A 14,202-nucleotide genomic window follows, 5' to 3' on the forward strand; every position below is an offset into this window, starting at 1 on the left:
AGGCCAATATGCGTGTCCGCTGCATTTTAATGTGTTTACAGTTGCTTGCTGTACATTTATCCTTCATTTGGAGAAGGTAAGTGCATTAAATGCTAAGAGGCTTTTGATTACTAATTTATGTTGCGTTACAGCAATATATAATATAACTGCCGGTCCTCACGCTAGTGTTCTTTCAGGCGACATTGGTCAAATTTTACTTTTGTTGTCCCAATAGGAGTTCGAAGTCCTCAGGCAATGGGCTTGCAGCTCCTGGTTCGCTGTGAGGATTATGAATTTCGGCTGAGGCAGGAAGAACTGGCAATAGAAAGACAGCGGCTGGCCCTCGAAGAAAGAAAACTAGCTCTCGAGGAAGAACGAAACCGCCTTGAATTGCAACGCCATTCAGAAGAGCATGAGCATGTGCTTGCCCGCCTGGACAGGCTTGAGAGACTTCTCGAGAAAAGGAATACCTCGCGTAGTTGAGCAATGAATATAAAAAATGAATGGGTTGTCATGCTCCTTTTTCACGTATCTGTCAAGTGCAGCAGCGATGTGTGAAAGCCATCACTCAGAGTAAATCTTGAAGGAAGGCTCAGTTAGTCCTTGTAAGTGGCAATTATGTGCAGACACGTAGTGTAAGTACACTACTGAAAGCAATGTAATGCCTTCAGCACAGTTTTTACATTCTGAGTTTTAATTCAACTTTATTTTCCATAAGAATCTGGTCGGCTGCCTGAGCTTGACATAGCCCAGGCAACCGTTACTAGGCTTGACTTCACACACACTGGCAGAAATATTCGCACACGTCAAAGAAATACTTTAAACGCATTAGAAGCATAACCCGACTTGAACAGAAAATAAAGGGAGCGCATAACACACATACGTCCACTAAATTCATTATATCAAAAATACAAAGGAGATAAACATCATGAAAAATAGCAAGAATATGCATACAAATAACTCCTCAATAACAGCAATTCACATATACATTTCCGGGCTCTTATGCAACGTAAAAAAAACGAAACAAAACTACAGAAAAACTAAGCTGCAAGAAGTTGAGGTTACATGATTACAAAGGGCACAGCACAGTGAGAACCTTGAGTCAAATAGATGGCCTTGGCATTGCCACCCAAGTGACGTGCTGAAGTTGCAGCCTGATTATATCGTTTTGTTCGAATCGGAAGAAAGTCCGGAATACGCCACTGTTCATAACGTCAATATTGAGCACACCGTTCACGGAAAGAGGGTTCCGGTGGTTTTCTTCGAGTACTTCCAAGCTTAACAAGTCTTCAATTTCGGACCACTTCAGCTGGGAAAGCAGAAGTGGGTCCTGAAGAATGCTCTTCGGCACAATGGAGACGCAGCAGACGGTGCCAGAGACGGTGTCAGAGCACGGAGCTCGCGAAACACGAACGTTATAAAAAAACTCACGGGCGGCATTCACTACGATCGCACAAGAAAGGGCTTGCGAGCAAGGCCTTGGCTTGACTCGCACTGGCACATATTTTCTAAAACAATGTCCTAATAGCTAAAATCAGTGCGCGGTTTTTATCAAGCAATACATATTTAATATTACAAGATATTTATATATTCAAACGTAAAAACAGTGGTATTTATGCATTGTCTTTTTCTGGTAGGTCCGAATACGAATACCAGGCGGCGCAGAAAACACGCGGCGCTAAAACTCATTTCTGCCACTGCCGTCAACGTCCGATGCAAAAAGCGTCGCCACTCCCACTTTCCCTGAAAAATGCGGCGCCTCAGCTTCCACTACTCAGACGCGGAGCGTGACCGCTGCCGCCCAACCTCCGTCAGACACCCCTCAATATGTGCCCATGGCTAATTTTGGTACAATGCAAGAAATCCTTCAGAACATAGTTACACAGCAGAAGCAAATGTTTACGCAGTTACAGCAATTCGGCTCTCAACTGCAACAACTCGGCACCGCTCACGATGATCTCCGCAGGACTGTATATGAACATAACACGGATCGCGAAAGCGTTCAGCCACGCTTGAAAATACAAGAATGAAAGCCTACCGTCGCTCGACCGTCTCAGGCGACGTAAGCGATTCCGAATCAGTCCTCAGTCAGGATGGCGCAGCATAGAAATACCTACTATGAAGAAAGTTTAGAGATATGGCAGTGGAACTGTCGTAACATCAACCGCAAAAAAATCTCCCTAAAATTCTTCATTCAAAACGCTATAATAACTCCGGACGTGATCTGTCTACAAGAAACAGGCACACAGCCTACCCTTACGGGATATTACACGGTTATAAATGACATCTCCTAGGGTCGCCACCTTGGTCTCAAAGACGATCACGGTTGTGCAGCACGCTATGCACTATCCCAATCTACATCACGTCCTGGTTGAGATCATCCCTCAAAAACTTTGCAGGCCAAGCACTTTTATACTAAATCTGTACAGCCCACCTCGCAACACAAGAGAAGACTTCGGACAAATTATACATGAAACTATTCATATAGCAGGCTCAAACCAACTGGTCATACTCGGAGATCTGAACGCTCCCCACAGTACTTGGGGATATGCGGTAGACTCCCAAAAGGGCAAACTTCTCCTGGAAGCGGTGGATCAAGAAGGATTAGACCTCCTTACCGACGTTACAATCCCAACGAGAATTGGAAACAGCGTCAGTAGGGACACCTGCCCAGATCTAACGTTCTCGAAAAACATTGCAGCAGCTACTTGGACAAACCTGGGGAAACAACTAGGCAGTGACCACTACATCCTGAGTACGTCAGTGCCAACGTCTAAACTTCGCCGAACGCTCGGTGAAGTAAATATTACGGATTGGGAAGCTTATCGCAGGCATCCCGCAACTGAAGAAGGCATCCAAGACATAGCAACATGGAGTGAACACATCAGGGAAGCTCACAAAGCTAGCACACAGAGTATACCGCACACAACGAAAAACCCGGAAGTAGATCGTCACCTCCTACACTTGTGGGAGGCTCGTCGTAGTCTCGTCCGCAGATGGAAGAAGCAAAAGTTAAACCGCAGACTCCGACTTAGGATATCAGCACTTTCCGAACAAGCCCAGGAGTACGCAACGCAACTCGCTCAGCACAACTGGATAGATTTTTGTGCCTCCCTCAAAGGCACACTCAGCACCTCTCAAACTTGGACCATACTAAGAAGCTTAATTGACCCGAGCAAAACCAAAACCACAGTCAATCGCACGTTGCAAGAAATTGCTTACAAATTTCAAGGAACAGACCAGTAATTGAAACAAGCCCTACAACACCAGTACATCGGCACTCAAAGAATCCCGCCATGCAATCTTCAATACACAGGAGCTCTGAACACTGATCTAGACGAGCCCATCACGGTGGCTAAAGTATATGCGGCAGCAAGAGCCGCCAAACGCAATACAGCCGCATGAGCAGACAAAGTGACCAACGCAATAAGAAACCTTAGCTCAAAACATATTGAGCAAATGACCGACTACCTTAATGGCCTGTGGGAGGAAGGACGAGTCCCAAACGAGTGGCGACATGCAGAGATTATCAAAATTCCTAAGGCAGGAAAGCGGTCCACCCTTGAAACATTAAGGCCGATGTCCCTTACATCCTGTCTCGGGAAGCTCTATGAGCGAGTTATCCAAAACCGCTTCGTGAATTTCATTGAGGACAGGGATCTCTTTCCACAGTCCATGATTGGCTTCAGGTGCGGTCTCTCAACCCAGGACGCCTTTCTCTTGCTTAAGGAGGAAGTTCTTACAGGCATCCCAAGAGGAAGCGAGCATCTGATCCTGGCGCTTGACCTTAAGGGAGCTTTTGACAATGTCTCACACGAAGCTATCCTCCGCGAACTGAACTCCCTGGGATGTGGACAGAAGATCTTTAACTACATTAGAGCTTTCCTCACGGAACGCACTGCAACAATTGGAATTGGAAATACCAGATCAGATACCATACCAATGCCAAACAAGGGCACTCCGCAGGGATCAATCATCTCTCCCCTCTTATTCAATATTGCCATGACAGGATTGGCTCGTCGGCTGCAGGAATTACCCGATATAGGATTTGCACTGTATGCAGACGATATAACTTTCTGGACGACTAAGGGATCCCTTGCACAGAAGGAACACGCCCTACAGGAAGCGGCATCGATTGTCGAAACATTTGCCGTTAGTAGTTGCCTTCGCTGTGCACCGGAGAAGCCAGAAGCAATCAGGGTGCACGGTCAAAATTACAAAAACTCAGGACCAATAGATCTCTATGTAGAAGGCCAACCGATTCGAGAGGTCTCGATCATTAGAATTCTCGGGCTTTGGGTTCAAAGTAACCTACGCGCTGGGCATACCATAAAAACTCTCAAAACAACCACCCACCAAATTACACGTATGATTCGTCGTATAACACGCCACAAGAAAGGCATGCGCGAGGAAGACACTCTTCATCTTGTACAGTCCTTGGTTATCTGCAGAATAGCATACGGCATAGCTCTAGGCCTTCCTCCAAGCACCTCGACCGAACGTCTAATCAAGCTTGGAGTCCACAACACCTTTGAGGAGATCAGAGATGCGGTCTTAGCATCGAAGAGAGCCCGACTCCAACAGACCACCACCGCAAGAGCCATTCTTCAGCGCATTCGTACACCACGACATCTATAAGAGCTCTGGCGACACACTTCCCTACCTGCAAACATAAGAAGACAGATCTCGGTGGCTCCGCTCCCAAAACATATGCATCCAGAAATCCACAAAGGCAGACGGGAGGCTAGGGTCTCTCATCTACTCCGGCGTCTAGAGTCAGATCACAAAGCAGTCTATGTAGACGTGGCGGCGTACACTGAACCGAGCATCTTTGTTGCAGTCGCCCTTGACCACAATTTTCAACTACTGACGAGTGTTTCACTCCGGGCTGAGGATCCTGCCGTGGCGGAAACCTCTGCCATCGCTCTTGCCGTAAGGCTTTGTGATCTGGCGGACAAATCAGCTCACATGAACTGACTCGAAGCGAGCCTGTCAATATTACATTACAGGGAGAGTCCCAAAAATGACAGCGGCTCTACTCATACCGTCGGGCCTCTCACCTACACTTCAACGCCCCCATAACATTACTTGGATCCCGGGTCATTCAGGTCTTGAAGGCAACGATACGCCAAACGATCTAGCTCGTGAGCTAACAAACCGAGCGGATCCTTGCCCGTACCTCACCCCTCTACCATCAAACTATGGGGAACGGCTGGAGATGCTTAGATTAGATCGTAGAATATATCCCCCTCCCCATATTAAACTCACCACAGAAGAAGCCACATTTTGGAGGCGAATACAAACGAATACCTTTCCTAACCTGTACTTGTACAGCTTCATTCACCCTTCCAAATGCCGCCCCTTCTGTCCATGGTGCGGCAATAAGCCTACGCTGTTTCACATTTCCTGGAATTTTCCCCAAAAACCACCTCATCTAAGAACATTACAGACATCATACGAGCAGTGGGAGGCAGCCCTGACCAGCAATGGTCCGGAGGACCAGTGTCGCATCATCAGACTGGTCCAGGCATCCGCCCAAGCCACCGGAGTCCTGAACTGAGGGGCCCGCCTACCTGACTCGTAGAACACTTTAAAGAAATAATAATTGTTTTATCTCTCTCTCTCTCTCTCATTTCTTGCGCGACGCTCCTCAAGCGCTCCGCTTGGGTCTGGGAGCGGAGCGAAACGTAAGCCCGCTCTGCTAAAACTATCTATTAACGCTATAAATACATTGCCTACTGTGGAGATTTGTGTAGAACTCTTCGGCTACTTTAACTTTCTTATCCATATTGCTAATGACATTGCCCTCCTTGTCTCTTCGCGCATACATCTCGATTTTAACTATGCCTAGTTTCCTCTTCACCGCTTTTTGGCTACCTCGGTTCTTTAGAGCATGCTCTATTCTCTCCATATTAACTTCATTATGTCGGCTAACTTGCGCTTATTTATTAACTTCGACAGCTCTGAAAAGTTCTATTCTGTCGGTAGGGTTAGACACCCTCAAGCTTAGGCGTTTCTTAATCACATCTTTCGTCACCTGAGATAGCTTTCGGGTATCCTGTCGAAATGTCCTACCGCCTACTTCTACTGCGCACTCCGTAATGGTGGCTGTCAGATTATCGTTCATTGTATGAACATCAAGATTGTCTTCCCCAGTTAAAGCCGAATATCTATTTTGCAGTGATATCCTGAATTCGTCTACTGTCCCTCTTACCGCTAACTCGTAAATGGACTTCCTTTTTACTATCTTCTCCCGTTCCCTCTTCAAGTCCAAGCTAATTCGAGACCTTACCATTCTGTGGTCACTACAGCGCACCTTTCCGGGGACGGCCACATCCTGAACGATGACAGGTTGAGCGCATAGTATGATGTCGGTTTCAGTTTTAGTCCCACCACTGGAGCTCTTACAGGTCCACTTCCTGTTCTCTCGTTTGCGGAAGAAAGTATTCATGATCCGTAAATTACTTCTTTCTGCGATTCTACTAATAACTCTCCCCTGTTGTTTCTAGAACTTATCCCATAGTCGCCTACCGCGTGGTCGCCAGCCTCCTTCTTGCCCATCTTCGCATTGAAGTCGCCCATCAGTACAGTGTAGTGTGATCTTACTTTATTCATTGCCGATTCTACGTCCTCATAGAAACTTTCAATGGTCTCGTCATCATGGCTGGATGTTGGCGCGTAGGCCTGCACCACTTTGTCTCCTATTGAGCTTAATCACAATTGCTGTTACCCTCTCGTTAATACTATAGAATCCCTCTACGTTGCCAGCTATATCCTGATTAATGAGTAATCCCACACCTAGTTCTCGTCTATCCGCTAATCTGCGATAGCACAGTATGTGTCCGTCCTTTAGTACTGTATACGCCTCACCTGCCCTCCTAACGTCACTAAGGCCTATGACATCGCATTTAATTCCCCATAGTTCCTCGAACAACACTGCTAGGCAAGCCTCACTAGATAAAGTTCTAGCGTTAAACGGTGCGAGGTTCGGATTCCAATGGCGGCCTGCCCAGAGCCAGAAGTTCTTAGCACCCTCCGCTGCGTCACAGGTCTGACCGCCGCTGTGGTCAGTTGCTTCGCAGCCGCTGGGGACTGATGGCCAAGGGTTAATCGGTTTGTTCATAGAAGATTGGGGCCAAGTACTACACCAGGGTGGCCAAATCCTGCTCTGATGATGGAGTGCGTTGTCGGTTCTGGTCACCGAGATCAGGCCCACCTCAGGCCTGGTTATGCAATTCCATCGATACTCGGATATTTTTTTCAAACCCGGTGGAGAATTGCGCGGCACCAAGGTTCGAGCGCCGGTCCTCTTGCACGCGAGGCGGATGCTCTACCTCTACGCCATCGCCGCACTTTCGCCTGGCCCTTGATCCCGGAACCGCCGCGCAGCACCTTGCCTCAGAACGGATACCCGACGATGTCAGGAACTGGTATCTTTCTACATCTTGTAGCCCTCTACCTAACTGACCCTTCTGCACCTAATTCAATTAAATCCACTCGTAATACATCCAAGGTCAACATATTTCAATGCAATTCACACTTATTCCAGCGCAATCTCTCCAGAAACCACCTGTATTCTCCCATAACCCACCGCAGTCCTCAAGAAGGCACTAGTTATCCACCACAATCTACCAAAATTAAAATTATTTCTACTTAATATACCCTTCTTCCACAGCAATACACCAGAACCGACAATAATCAAAATTTCCTAATGATGTAGGCATTGCCGATGATGTCAACTTCTTTTCGTACAATCTACCCATCTCGTAATGAGGCAGCATGGCTTTCGCCCTAAACCGGAATAAAAAAAGATCTTAAACTACACTTTCGGCGCAACTATACTTGAGAGTGCAATTAGAACAAACATACAAACTGTATTAGCTGAGTGGAAGGGCGGATATAGCGTAGCAGGTCAACCCCGCTGTATGGTCAAGAGCTTATGTGCATCAGCAAACCAATCAGCCCGCCGGAATGAGCCAAATCTGAAGGCTCGGCTAAGAGCTGCACTGCGCGGTCTCCCACTGTTCCTCGGCACTGATTAAGAGGAAAGGAAAGATAGCGCGGTCCCACATGATGTCGAGTTGGCCCGTGTATGGGCCGTGTATTTTCTTTAAAATGACTACCTACGTACGTATGCCCGAAATCGCCTAATGCGCCTAGGACTACTACAGCGCTAGATAAAAATATCAGTAGATGTGGGTAATTAGGCCAAATCGGGATATGTGCGGTAGCATGACGCCAATTCTCGCTTAGAGCTACGACCGTCTACGTGGTACCAGGCTGCCACCTACTTGCCACCTCAACATCTTCCGTTTAGCTACTGTGCAAACACGATTGGAATCACGTTATCCTCCGAATCGCTGCTGCTCATTCCACTTGACTCGGCACACTTAGAGGCAGTGCCACATAATTTACGCCCCCATGATCTCGCATGGTTATATCCGGCTACACATTGCCAAGTAGGGCACCCGGCGAGCATTGGCACAGCGCGCCCGATTCCAGTCTGGTTACCACCAGCTACACCTTGGCGAGTAAGACACTCGGTGGGCATGAGAGCAGTAGCGCAGTGCCCCGCCCCGGGTTCTTGCCTGGTTACCGCCGGCTACAGCTTTGCGAGCCAGCCGATCGGTGGGCATGAGAGCAGTGGTGCAGCAGCGCAAGGCACGTGTTCTGGCGGGTGTTGCGATCGGCGGGACTTGGGTTGCATGATTTAGGTTGCGACCAGATTGCTCTTCATGAGCAGCCTCTCATGGCTGAGTGAGTTGCCGACTGACACGGTGGACCGGTTTCCCGCCACCCTGTGGGGAGCTGAGCAGCCTGGCATAATACCGGCTTCAGACAAACAGAAAGATAAATACACAACGCCCAAATGCGACGAATTGTCAGAAACGTGCTGGCGCACAAAAAAGAGGATTACCCTGAACTCATGCCAACTTGAAAATTTTGAGCGCAGGGATTGCGCAGCTTCCAGGTCGTATCACCGCTACTGTTGAGGGAATGTGACATTTGTGCACATATCTATATGCGTCGCATTCAAGAAGCGCAGCGGAATGCGTTGCCACTGTGTCGCACACACTGCACGCTAAAAGCCCGGCTGCTTCCCTATCATCGGTAATCAGACGCGGGTCCTCCTAACATGGTACGGCTAATAGGCGACGAGCAAATAGAACTTCAAAGCCGTCTGGTCGATGCACGCAAAGGCTCACTGTTGCTCGGTTCCTGGAGGGCGCAAAACGCCGAAAGAAACGCCGTAGGGTAGTACGCGATAAGCTCCAGCCGCCTACATGCCTGCAGCATCACGTGGCACCGGTTTGTGAAACTGGTGGAGGGAACTTAAGAGTCCCGATGTCTCAATCGGAGAGCAATAAGTACTGTTGTTTGGCGGGTCGGTTCATTTTGCACTAAAGGAATACTATTTGCGTGAAAAACAACAGGAACAAAATGCACATAAGGCCAGGACGAAGCTCGAACTTCCAAATGATTTGATTTTTGAGTGAACAGCTGCATTTATATCCGAGACAAATCAGTCATTGATGGTATCTGGTACACACACGGACGGGTGTACTCATTCAGAAAAACCTCCGCCCAGTAAGGTATGAAACGGCCACGTTTCAGCGTCTCTAAGAAAAGAAAACGAAAGGTAATTTGCCGCTCCTGAAATGGTCTCAGATGAAGATGATGCAAGAACTTCGCTCACCAACATATAAACACAAAAAGACGCACATGCACGACTCCAAGAGCGCTGACACCCAAAACACCTACACACACCGCCGTTTTAGCTCACAACGCCGACTCTCTTGGTCACGCAGACTTTAACACTGTCGCGCTAAAAAAATCTCTCGGCATTGAACTGATTATCCTAGTGAAAAGCAGCGTCAGTCAAAAACACACAACCTATGCTACCCAATGCACGCAAATAAAGATGCAGATCGCATGTGTCCATCTGAAACGATTAATTGCTTGTTCAAGCAAGAACAGAATGTTTCGCTTGTTTTAAGTGTGATACGGAACTGCCTTTCTCCAGGCCACACACAACCGATGTGCAGTCGGAAACCGGCGCTCAGCTCAAGATGGCGGCGCTCAGGGATAGCGCATCGACGACGAAAGGTGCTGTGTTTGTTCGATGCGTACGTTGAGGAGCCGCCCGAGCATATAGTGGGACAATGTGCGCACGTCCATCAATGCAAGTGGACGTCCTCTGGAGGTAGGTGATGTACAGCAGAGGTTAATTCGCTGCCCCTTTCGTTGCCCGCGACACCCCTTTGAGCGAATGACACACCAGCGTTGCGCGAGGCGCTCCATGCGCTTGCAGATCGTGCAAAAAAGCTGTAAGCCACGTTCACTGCTCTCTGGTTGGCTGAGGTCGGCCCGAGCGGCACACAGGATGTCGCATCTGGGCGGTTCCAACGTGCGCCTTGATTCCCAGAAAAAAAAATAAAGCACTTCCTCCCGGCCTAAATAGAGAGAATAAAATCATTTCGTCAGCGCAAAGCCAATCGTGGCTCCGTATAAGACGCTCCATTAGCTTGACGTGCAACACCAGCCCGGCGATTAAGATGACCGTGATATGATAGTGCTGATCTCGTTTCTAATCAATGGGGGTAAGTCGCCTAAATCGAGGCCTGCATCGATGACAGCAAGCAGACACAAGTTCTTCAGCGTGGGTGCCAAGTGCAACACGTGCAGATTCGTCAGCTCTTCCTCCTCAATATTGGTTAGAGGCCCCAAGCCACCGAAGACCAACACCCTTTCTCCAAGCACACTGCAGCCGGCCGAGTGCCTTGCAGACGGCCCACATCCAATTGCCGTCACTTTAGTCCAGCAGGACTTTTCAAGGTCATACTTGTGCATGTCTGCAAAGTAGGTACCCGTCAGTGCTCTGCAACCACCAAAGATATACAACTCTTTCTCGTACACGAAGGCAGAGTGACACTCGCGTCCCTCCGGGGCCACGCCCTGCACATGTGGGCGCACCCAGGTCGCAGTGGTCGTTTCCAGATAATATAAGGAATTGTCATAATGTTCGTTGTTCACTGAGGCTTGCAGGCGGCCCCCCCAAACGTACATGCGAGTTCCGATGGCTGACGCCGTGTGCCAGTAGCGCCCATCCGGGGCCTCTCCGCTGGTCAGGACGTGATGCCACTCTAGGGTCTCGAGGTCCAGATAACGTACCCCGTTCAACGAATCCGTGTCCAGGCCTCCAAAAATGTACATCCGTTGACTGAGCACGCACGCCGAGTGAGTGATTTGTGGCCTCGGCACTTCGCCCCGCACCTCTGGACGACTCCATGTCATGGCAACGCTATCGAAGCGGTGTACGAAGTTCACTGGGCTGGTGTTCCATCCGCCCCATAGGTAGGCGCAGTGGCCGTAGGCTACAACGCTGCAGCCCATAATATTAATCGGCTCATCTTCGTGGAGCGGCTCAACCGGCACGATATCCCACCGGTAAGATGCAGGGTCGAAGGTGTACACGTCGATGAGGTGATCTCGTTCATCACTGTCCGAACTATTGTCGTCGAAAGCGTCGAACGAGTAGACCTTCCCTTTGATGGTGACAGCCATGTCCTGGAAGCGTTCCGGAATGCCATTTAGCTTCACCGTCCACATTTTGCAATGGCAACCAGTTCTTACGAAAGATAAATCAGGCCTTCTTTCTTTACAGCTAGCAGGCGCAAGCTGAAATGAAACCTGGTAGTCGCTTTTCGCTTATCTTCAGGCCTTCGTTTCGCAGATTGAGCTGCTCGTGCGCCGTCTGCCGGAATCATGGTGTCGTCGGCTGTATCAATGCTAAAGGCAAAAAATTGGAGTACGCTTGTTTCGCCTTTAAGAGTGGAACGCAGCAGCGTGTTTCAGCACTGCCAAGGAGTCCACGCGCGACGCCTTACCCGGTAAACAAATCACCCTGTTACGTATGGTGAAAAGGACGCGCGGATTGGCAAACCACGTAGAATCGCTGCCAGGCGCCTTGCCGAAACGCGCGGGACTCAAGTTGCAGTCGTAGTTCGTCGGCGCATCGTTCTCGACAAACCAGATGCCACGAACGCCAGCAAAGCTTCCGCGCCGAACGAACGGGCAGCAAGCCGCAAGCTTCGTGGTGAACGCGCTTTGGATGTGCGCTGCGTTGTTCGCCGCTCACCGTGTGATTCCTGCGTGCCCGCTCGGCAACACTGCGCCCGAACGAGAGATATGTCAGACGCCTTACTTCCTTTCCTTAAAATCAATTTTCATTTCATTTTCCTTTCCTTGCGGCGCGATTCGGGTGTCCACTGAGATATGTGAGACAGGCCTCACTTCCTTTCCTTAAAAACAATTATTTTATTTTCCTTCCCTTGCGGCGTGGTCCGGGTTGTCCACCGAAATATGTGCCTGGCGTCCCTTGCTTTTCGGCTACTGATCCGGAGTTCCCGGGTTCGAACTTGTCCGCGGCGGCTGCGTTTTTATGGAGGCAAAATGCTAAGGCGCCCGTGTGCTGTGCGATGTCAGTGCACGTTAAAGATCCCCAGGTGGTCGAAATTATTCCAGAGCCCTCTACTACGGCACCTCTTTCTTCCTTTTTTCCACTTCCTCCTTTATTCCTTCCCTTACGGCGCGGTTCAGGTGTCCAAAGATATATGAGACAGATACTGCGCCATTTCTTTTTCCCCGAAACCAATTATTATTATTATCCCTTCCTCTCTTTGCGCTGCTGTCGCGCGCTGTCCGTTGGACAGTGGCTTACATTTCGAGGAGGAGGAGGAGGAGGGGTTTCCACGCGAAAGCGTTAAAGGTGCCCTAAAGAAGAATCTGAACTCGTCTTTTTATCGCGGGATCTCTATCTACATGTTCCTGGCATTCTTAGAAACGCGCAATAATAAGAATGACTGCAGACGTCTGTGGTAGCCAGTTTGTTTAACCAGCCAGTGAATTATTGTCCTGTGCGGCCGACTGCCCTGATCAAACCAGATTAAACGTTCCGGCTCCCGCCTTTTTTTTAAACTCAACACGGTAGGTAGGAGGAGTCAACGAATGCGATAGGCAGTCCCGTGGCGGCTTGCCGCTCTGCCATCGGCGGAATGATACGTAAATAAAGGAGGCCACGTGTATTTTATTTCCGTGGTCGTAATTTGCGACTATAAAGTCTGTGACGAAAACTTTATTCCCAGAAACCTAAACAGCAACTTAAAAGCTGCCCCGCCGCGGTGGCTCAGTGGTTAGGGCGCTCGACTACTGATCCGGAGTTCCCGGGTTCGAACCTGACCGCGGTGGCCGCGTTTTTATGGAGGAAAAACGCTAAGGCGCCCGTGTGCTGTGCGATGTCAGTGCACGTTAAAGATCCCCAGGTGGTCGAAATTATTCCGGAGCCCTCCACTACGGCACCTCCCTCTTCCTTTCTTCTTTCACTCCCTCCTTTACCCTTCCCTTACGGCGCGGTTCAGGTGTCCGCCGATATGTGAGAGAGATACTGCGCCATTTCCTTTTCCCCCAAAACCAATTATTGTTAACTTAAAAGCAAAGCCGCCACTGGACTGGTTGAAGGGCACTCCACGCGTCGGATTACTCCGCCTGCCTACCGCGTTGCGTTAAAGAAAAAAGGCGGCAGACGGGACATTTAATCTGATTTAATTAGGTCAATATGCCGCACAGGAAAATATATAGAAGCTTATATGAATGCCCGGAACGTGTAGATAGATTAACTGCGAAAGGGAGGATTGTTTGGCCAGCTGGTTCATGATTCAAGACTGAAAACGGCGCGAAAAGGTGATTATGAAATCCCTCTGCCATGCGGTGCCACTTATGTTGGCCAGACTGGCCGCTGCTTAAATGACAGATTAAGAGAGCTCGCAAATGATGTCAGAGTAGGCAGAGGGATCACATTCGCCAAGCATGTGACAGCATGCAAATGCCCTCCCCAGTTCAACAAAAGCAAAGTGCTGCGCACGTACGGAAGCCAACAAAAACGAGAACTGTACGAAGTTTTCGTCATCCACACGAGAGGTGACAAGTGCTTGAGCGTGCCGTCTCTTCGCTTACAGAGAAAAGAGATACCCTTTTTAGATATTGACCTGCAATAGTATCAATGTTATATCATGGTGTTCATTTAGTTTTTATGTGTTCTTCCTGCATTTATTGCGCTTTCGCATGAAATACACTCAATTGTAAGTTCGGTTCTGTGTGTGTTGCTTCTCTCTAGTCTCGTTTTTGGCGCCATTTTCAGTCGAGTGTAGATAGAGTTGACGCGGC

General features: G+C 49.0%; 1 protein-coding gene across 1 annotated transcript; it reads right to left on the minus strand.

Moving 5' to 3' along the window:
* Nucleotides 1-10,530: 10,530 nt before the first annotated feature.
* On the minus strand, nt 10,531-11,589 carry LOC144108664 (kelch domain-containing protein 3-like). Its single transcript, XM_077641843.1, has one exon. The coding sequence runs from the start codon at nt 11,587-11,589 to the stop codon at nt 10,531-10,533; it is 1,059 nt and encodes a 352-aa protein (XP_077497969.1).
* Between the last annotated feature and the right edge of the window lie 2,613 nt (nt 11,590-14,202).

Source organism: Amblyomma americanum, chromosome 10 (assembly GCF_052857255.1).
Source record: "Amblyomma americanum isolate KBUSLIRL-KWMA chromosome 10, ASM5285725v1, whole genome shotgun sequence".
Lineage (NCBI taxonomy): Eukaryota > Metazoa > Arthropoda > Arachnida > Ixodida > Ixodidae > Amblyomma > Amblyomma americanum.